General features: G+C 39.0%; 1 protein-coding gene across 1 annotated transcript; it reads right to left on the bottom strand.

Annotated features, from left to right (window-relative positions):
* Positions 240-1,333, bottom strand: LOC109358035. The gene is made up of 2 exons (XM_019602101.1): positions 824-1,333; positions 240-638 (listed from the first exon to the last, which is right to left on the bottom strand). The coding sequence occupies exons 1-2, from the start codon at positions 1,331-1,333 to the stop codon at positions 240-242; spliced, it is 909 nt and encodes a 302-aa protein (XP_019457646.1).

The raw sequence follows: 9,383 nt of genomic DNA on the forward strand, positions 1-9,383 counted from the left end.
TCTGTTTGCTTTCCGATCCCGGTAATATCTAGAATCAATGAAATCTTTACTAGTGACCAAAGCTTGCAAATCATGTTTGTGCTCATGAATGCTTTTTAGTGCAATGAAGGTTGTTGTAAAACGAGTTGCCCCAGGATGTATGATTTCTTTCCATCCTCGTCTTTTCCTTAACCATGCCAACAAAAATCCATGATTGTACATAAACTTTGTTATATCAGATGCACTTTTAGCTAAGGTACTCATTTAACATAGCTCCTGCAGCACAAAGAGACCAATAGATACTCATTTAACACTTTTAGACAATATGCAGCACAAAGAGACCAATAGATAGATGAAAACTTCTCATTTAACATAGCTCCTGCAGCTTTATAATTTGCAGCATTATCCGTAACCAAATGCACAACATTGTTTACTCCAACAAACTCAACTAACTCAATAAACAAATTACAAAGTGTTCTAGCATCTTTAACAACATCAGATGCGTCAACAGATCTCACAAAATTTATTCCTTTTGGAGAATGGACAAGACAATTGATAAGTTGTCTATTTCTTTGGTCTTGCCAACCATCAGCCATAATGGTGCAACCAGTTTCTTTCCAAAAATTCCCAAAGTTCGCAACTAACAACTCGACATCCTTCTTCATTTAATGCAACAAATTGGATCTAATAGCATAATAACTAGGACCTTTATAACCAGAACTAATTACCGCAATTACATCTATCATAGGTTGATAGTAAAATGAATTTGTACAATTAAATGGAATGCAACAATCATAAAAGAATCGAGCAACTGCCAAATCAGCCTTATGAATAGCATCTTTACCTGCAAAGCCCATTCTAATTGAGGGTTGAGCTCCTGGAGTAGTTCTTGGGGCATAGAAATTGTTGATACTATTATTTGATCTTTTATTTGATGTTTCTGTTCCTTTACCCTTGGTTGTAGTCCTTTAGTCGGTATTGGTGTAATCATATTTCCTTCACGTTGTACAACATTTTCCTCATATGGATCTTCTTCCCCTTGATTTTGATTAGTCCCTCTTTTTCTACTACCACTAACTTGATTCAAGTGTTCTCTTAGTCGATGCTTAACATCAAAAGGGACTGAAAGACAAGGTAGAACATCTCCCTTTTCTCCCGCAAGATGTTGTTTAATTCGATGTATTCCTCCGCCTTTGTAACATTTTGAGCAATACAAATATTTTATGGTTCTCTTTCCTTCCGCGTCTTGTAGTAATTGACAATAATCCCATGTTGGGTCTGATTTTGCTCTAACAGACTGAGTACTAGGAGCTAATGCTTGAGTTATATTTGGAGAACTTGCAGATGATGTCATATCTAAATTTAAATATATACGCAAAGAATATAAGACATTTAAAAAAATTAAGTACAACATCTAATTTGCATAAACTAAGAAACTAACAAAATAAATTATTAATTCGGTGCATTAGTAATTTTCAGTGCACTAATAGAAGTTATAGAACAATAAAATGATAAAAGTCACAAAACCATGAACTAATAAAATAATAATTTGTGACAATATGCAGTTATGCACTACACTAATAAACTAAGAAAAGCCATTGACATAATTTGTAGTGCATAGACTAACGTGACAGTGCAGTGCAGTGCATAAGCTAAACAATAAAGACTAAAGAGTAATAAATTAGGCACAAAGTGACAAAACCATAAACACATAAAGTAATAATTTAATCACATGATTCAATAAGTCTCACAAAGTGACAAAACCATAAACTAAAGTGTAATAGGAAATTCCCCTGGACAAATAAATCCCACAAAAGTGCAAAACCATAAAAAAACATACTTTGTGCAGTTCACTACAATGAGAGAAGTGAAGATAGAAGATAATGGAACTATGGAAGATAATGCTATAGAAAAAAATGTTCTTCACTGCTTTGTTGCTGTAGATGGAATTAGGTTTTATTGTTTTAGACTTTTAGTCTTTTAGTTTTTAGGTTTTTTGTATTTGCTTATTTTAAAAATTTTGTTTTAACTTTTAAGGGGTAGTTGGCCCGCTCGTTTTAATATAACGGGTTAAGCCGGGTTAACCCGGTCCAACCCGGTTGGACCGAATTATTTACGGTCCAAAACGGCTCCATATGGGGAACGACTTATTGGCCAAAACGAGGTCGTTATGGTTGTCGGGCGACGGTTGGACCGGTCGGACCATCTGGTCCATGCCGGTTCCAACAACACTGATTTTGACTATAAATAATATTTCGAAGCCAAGGGAGAAATCAGAATTTGATTCCAAGTTATGGAACTCAAAAACTGGGCGAAAACTCGATAAAACGACCCGAAATCGTCTCGAAAACTTTTATTCTCCAAAAATCTTGAACAAATAGGGGAAACAAGAATATTATAATACAAGACTAAAACTAAACTGAGGTTTAGCCTTAAACATTACTGATTAATTTCTATAATTAATTTATTAACAACTAATTACTTAATTAAACGTGCTCGGAAAAACACGATGTTACAATCCTCCCCAACTTATAAACACGTGCTCGGAAAAACGTCCTTGAAAATTAAACGTACCTTCTAAGAAAACAGACGAGGAAATGATTTCTTCATGCCACTTTCGACCTCCCAAGTAGCATATTCTCCATTCGTCTGACTCCAAATCACCTTAACTAAGGCGATTTCCTTGCCTCATGGAGTTTTCACACTCCGATCGATAATTCTCAACGGAAAAGTCTCGAAAGTGAGATTATCCTTTAGCTGGACTGAGTCAGGTTCAATGACATGTGATGGATCACTAATGTATTTTCTAAGTTGGGACACATGGAAGACATTATGTAGGTTTGACAGCAAAGGGGGCCAGACTATTTAGTAAGCTACCGGTCTGACTTTTCTAATGATTTGGTATGGTCCTATGAACCTAGAGGTAAGCTTACGAGATTTAAGCACTCTATCAATACCAGTTGTTGGAACCACCCTTATAAACACATGATCTCCTTCTTCGAAGCTTAGAGAGGTTCTTCTCCTGTCATAATAACTCTTCTGTCTACTTTGTGCAGTCTTCATGTTTTCCCTTATCATTTTAATTATCTTCGTCGTCTGTTGAACCACATCAGGTCCTAACACTAGATTCTCTCTCGTCTCAAACCAACATAGGGGTTTTCTACACTTTCTGCCATAGAGAGCTTCGTATGGCGCCATTCCGATACTAGAATGAAAACTATTGTTGTAGGTGAACTCAATAAAATGTAGGTAGTCAGCCCAGCTTCCCGAATGCTCCAACACGCAAGCTCTAAAAAGATATTCCAATGATTGAATGGTCTTTTCTGATTGGCTATTAGTCTCTGGATAGTAGAGTGAACTCATACTCAACTGGGTACCTAAAGCTGTTTGCAAACCATTCCAGAACTTCAAGGTGAAGCACAGGTCTCTATCCGAGATGATATTTGTAGGAATACCATGCAATCGGACAATCTCCTTAATGTACAACTCTGCTAGTTTCTCCAAAAAGTACTTTATGTTGATTGGTAGAAAGTGAGTTGTCTTCATCAAACGATCCACTATTACCCAAACAACATTGTATCCCTTCTGAGTTCGTGGAAAACCGCTCACGAAGTCCATTGCAATGCTATCCCATTTCCAAAATGGGATATTCAAGGGTTGAAGTTCTCCATCGGGTTGCTTGTGCTCAATTTTCGCTTTTTGGCACACCAAACAGCGTGACACCTACTATGCTACATCCTTCTTCATACCAGACCACCAAAACATCTTCTTTAGGTCCTGATACATCTTGGTAACTCCAGGATGAATACCTAGCTTGCTTTTATGAGCTTCGTCCAAGATTTACATTCTTAAATCGGGATCTCTTGGCTCGCAGACTCGATTCTTGCATTTAAGTACTCCGCCGATTCCTTCCTGAAATTTCGGAGCTTTTCCTTCAGCCAACAAGACTCTCTTCTCTTGTAGTTCTGGATTCGAATCTTGCACACCCTTCATTTGTTCCAGAAACTCATTCGTTACGGTAAGCATACCTAAAGTCAAACTTTTAGGTCTTACTTGAACCGCGAGACTTAAATCCTTGAAATCCTCTATCAATCCCATTTCTCTAACCATCATGGTTGTCATATGCAGAGACTTTCTACGCAAGGCATCAGTCACCATGTTAGCTTTTCTGGGGTGGTACTAAAGATCAAAATCGTAGTCCTTGATGAATTCCATCCATCGTCTTTGCCTCATGTTCAGTTCCTTCTGGTCGAACAGATACTTCAAGCTTTTATGGTCACTGAAAAATTCGAATCTTATGCCATACAGATGATGTCTCCATATCTTGAGAGCAAACACGATTGCAGCTAGTTCCAAATCGTGCGTTGGGTAGTTCTGCTAATGTGTTTTCAACTAACTTAACGCATAAGCCACTACTTTCTTTTGTTGTATCAACATGCAACCTAAACCTTGCTTTGATGCGTCGCAATACACGTTGAAGTTTTCGTTTGGGTCTGGCAAAACCAACACAGGCGCTATGGTCAACCTTCTCTTCAATTCTTGAAAGTTTGCTTCACACTTCGTCATCCAGACAAATGCTTTGTTTTTCCTCGTTAGCGTAGTTAGCAGCAAGGCTAACTTCGAAAATCCTTCGATAAATTTTCGATAATACCCCGCTAATCCAAGAAAGCTTCTAATCTCTGTCACCAACTTTGGAGAATTCCATTCCATTATTGTCTCCACTTTCGTGGGATCTACGATGATCCCTCATTTCGATATCGCGTGACTGAGACAATTCACCGACTCTAACCAAAACTCACACTTTGACAGTTTGGCATGGAGTTGATTGTCCTTCAAAATTTGCAACACCACTTGCAGATGCTCGACATGTTCGTCTTGATTTTTTTGAATAAATCAGGATATCATCGATGAAATTATGTTCATATAATCCTTGAGCACTGTAGGAGCGTTGGACACACCAAATGACATTACAAGGTATTCGTAATGGCCATAATACGTCCAAGAAGTTGTCTTCGGAATGTCTTTCGACTTTACGCGTATTTGATGATACCCAGATCGATGATCGATCTTTGAAAACACAGTAACTCCTCCTACTGGTCCATCAAGTCATCAATCCTTGGCCACATGTACTTTTTCTTGATAGTCGCCTTGTTCAATTGTCAGTAGTTGGTACACAACCGCATACTACCATCTTTCTTCTTCACAAATAAAACAAGAGCACCCCACAGAGAAACACTCGGCCTGACGAACTGTTTCTGTAGTAGGTCCTCCAATTGTTTCTTCAATTCAGTTAACTTTAACGGTGCCATCCTATAAGGAGCTATAGAGATTGGTCCAGTTCCAGGAACTAGATCAATGGTGAACTCTATCTCCCTTACCGGGGGTAAGCTAGGAATATCGTTCGGAAAAACTTCAGAGAAATTCCGAACCACTAATGTACTTTGAATTTCTCCTCCTTCTTTCTTCTCCAACGACGCTAACAACATGTACACTTGGGCTCCATCCTTCAAGAACTTCTCCATTTGATTGGCAGTTGTGCTTTTGGTTTCATAACGAGGTGTTGTTGGGTCTTTAGGGTTGCTAAAGTTTACCGTTTTGTTGAAACAGTTCAAGAGAACGTGGTTATTGGATAGTCAGTCCATTCCTAAGATGATATCTAATTGGGATAAAGGTAGACATATCGGGTCTACTAGGAAAGTTCTATTTTCTAATACTATAGGACATTGTGAACATATAGTTGAAACTACGACGGGTTCGTTTGTGGGCGTTGACACGACTAGATCATAAGGTAAGAAAACTATAGGTAATTCTAATCGGTTAACAACATCATGGGATATAAATGAATGGGTTGCACCCGAATCAAATAGTACAGATATGGAAATCTCATTAACAAGACATGTACCTTGAATGATATCTTCATCCTCCTTGATCTCAGCTCCGCTCATGGTGAACACTCTTCCCTGGGCGTGAGGTCTGGCCGCCCGAACAACATTCTCTCCTTCCTTCTTCAGCTTAGGGCACACTGGCTTGATGCGTCCAGGTTGGTTGCAATGATAGCAAATAGGACAGTTGACACCAAAATTCTTTCCTTTGCACTTCGAGCACCAAGTTGGTGAGTTGTTGTTGGAGTTCCCAGCTTGAGAACCCTGATTATTATTGTTGCTCTTGTGGTTGTTGTAGTTGTTTTGTGGTCAGAGTGACTTTTGTTGATTTCCATATGGAAATCCATAAGGTTTCTTGTTGTGGTGGAAAGGCTTCCCTCTGCCACGATTCGGTCCAAAATTCCTCTGAGGTCTGTAGCAATTTCCTTGAGGCATGGCACTCTTGAGTGCGACATTCCTTGCCTTCACACTCTCCTCATAGATCCTGCATTTGTTGACCAGAGTTGGAAAATATGGTATTTGTTGATGAACAAACATCACCTTCAAATCTTGTCTACGTCCCTCTTCAAACTTGGCACACTTAGGCCTTTCATTTCCCACTTGATTATAGTGTTGGGCATACCTCACCAAATCTTCAAACATTGCAGCATACTCCCTAACTGACATGTTCCTCTACTGCAGATGCAAGAATTCCATTTATTTCTTCGTCTTCATGTCCTCCGGAAAGTACTTCTGTAGAAACATATCATTGAAAGTTGCCCACTTGACATCTTGATGTTCATGTTCCATCTGGCGTTGAGTGAACTCCCACCAGTTCTGCTTCCTTCGACAACATGTAGGTCGCATAAGTGACCTTCTAGTCCTTGGTGCACATCAGTGCCCAGAAAATCCTCTCCAACTCTTGGATCTAGTTGGTAGCAGCATCTGGTGCAAATCCTCCTTCAAACATAGGCGGGTTGTGATGACAAAACTCGTCCAAACCCTTGTATAGAGCGGGTCATTGGGGTTGTTGTTGTTGCTAATTCAGTTGATGCAAGTTAGTATTCACATTCTGAATCGCCACCGTCATGACAGCCATGAAATCCAAATTTTCAGTTCCACGTCCAACCATCTTAAATCTGAGAACAACAGATTTATATACGTTACTCCTCTAATCGTAAGTACACAAAATTCAGTCTTCAAACAAAAATCATGATCAAACAATCGCACAAAGTCACACAAGAAAGCATGTAAGGTCATGCCCAGTTCGGATAGGATTGAACAACTCTAATACCACTTAATGTAACGACCCAAAAATCATTTCATCATTACTATATTTAATCTCTTGGAAAAATGGTTAAATTTTTTTATGTAACATATTACTTACAAATCATGTTTTTCCATTTTATCTATTCTCTTTCAAGACGTCACATTCTCAAACATTTGCGGAAATAATTTCTTAATACTTAAAATGTAATTGAACGAAACACAATTATTTTCTGAATACTTCTCATTAATCAATTCTTGAATTTGTAATGCGTACGTGATGGTTTAAAAAACACAAGGCAGAGTATATTCTTCGCCCCTAATAAAGACTAAAAATACAAATAAAAATAAAATAATGTCGGGGGCGTTGGCATTACAAAAGTACCCTACACACGTTCCCTATCAAAAGAAAGAAATGAGCTCCTAGACCGGTGGTGCACTAGAAACCTCACTCGGGTCTTCGTCGATCTCCGAGTCTGAAGATATCTCTATAACCTCCACTGAATCCTCTATGCAAATTAAATCTACACGATCATCGTCCTCGTCCTCCACCATCTCATCTGTTGCTCAATCCATCGAAGGGTCCAAGGTGTACCCCTAGGCCTCGATGAAGTAGCCATGCCTGCTATTTCCGTCCCTCTTGGCATTGAGTCAGTATATGAGAATCTCGGTTGGGGCCAGGTCCTAATAACCTCCAATGTGCCTCGTGCCTCAGCTGGTGCGGATGGACCGGCATGTATGGGCCTTCGCTCTAGTAGGGTGAATGATGCTTCCCGAACTGCGTAATGTGCTAAGAAATGCAACATAGAGGCATCACATTCGAGATCCAATTCTAGGTCATAGGGACTAGTGTAGGTGTATCTGTTACCTTCAACGCTCCATGTCCCCTCCTAGGACATGGTAAAGCGGTAGCCCCTGATCATTGCCGATCTGTCTATCTAAACATGAATGTATGCGAGTACACCAGAAAGAAAGAGAGGGAGTAAAACATCTAATGAAAAACTTATCATTGACATCGCGGAATTACACAGAATATCACCCCAAGACAAAGAACAAGTACATATATATCATATGATCATACACGCATGTATTAATGATGAATGAAGTATAAAACTTATGATTTTACAATCAATATCGATAAATACCATGTATGCATGTTATGAATACGTCCACCATCCTTACATTATTATCCTCTCAAGAACTATTCGGAAATAACCGAGAATATAGGTCTCATAACAAGCCGATTTGATCACACCAAAACTTATTCCTCGCAGGGATATACATATATATATATATGATCGATCTGTTCCAACAGAACTGTCCATTTCAGGATGGTGTCGTATCAAACACTTTATGGGCATCCCTCTCATCGACCTTGATTGCAAAGAGAGGTTGTCAGATATCATCTAGTTTGCACTGTGAGCACTGTCCGATCCAATAGAATACCTCATCCAGAAATACACGGGACTCGTCTCACCTAGACTCTCCCTCAAGACTTTGCTGACAAATCACCGTCATCGCCGTCCCTCTCAACATCTCGAGTCTCGTTCGTCTCCCATAAATTTCCTCTCCACTACTTCATTATTCATAATGAATATGTACACTAACCGAAGTTAGCAAATTAAATTTTTTAATCCATCCTTTATAACGTTCTGCCCATCATAAAACATCTCCCATCAAGAATGCTTCTAGTGGGACCCGATCTTAACATTTAAACCAAAGAGAGTAAACCTCAGCACCACTATGAACCATTGTTGAATCACCCTGGACGTTTATCAAGCTAAGCCTCTTACGGTTAGACGATGTCGCTGCGTGAGCATAATATAACACTTGCGGGCCTCGTCCTTAACCATGCAATTCTTTACATACATCACTTTAGTATGACAACTCTTCTTTGTATCATTTCCAAGAATTTCATATAAGTATTCATCTTTACAACATTTACTTATTGAAAGAACATTATCTCCAATAAATATGTTTTAGGTTTTATTGAATAGGATTGGAAGTGAATCAATTCTTGATGGCAAAAATGCCATTAGACTCTCGGGTATGTGAGAGTTATCGTTTAGATGACTTAAGAAGTCTTGTCTGTATGGAGCTTTCTCGCTCAAGCGAGATTTGTCTTACTCAAGCGAAGGAATCACCATTTTTATAAGGCATCTGTGGCTCAAGCGAGAGCTGTCTCGCTTAAGCAAGAAAACAACCAGTTTTCTTTGTGCATATTTCAGCTCAGGTGAGAGCTATCTCGCCCAAGCGAGAAAACCTGTTTTCTCTAGA

The sequence above is a fragment of the Lupinus angustifolius genome, chromosome LG10, assembly GCF_001865875.1.
Source record: "Lupinus angustifolius cultivar Tanjil chromosome LG10, LupAngTanjil_v1.0, whole genome shotgun sequence".
NCBI lineage: Eukaryota > Viridiplantae > Streptophyta > Magnoliopsida > Fabales > Fabaceae > Lupinus > Lupinus angustifolius.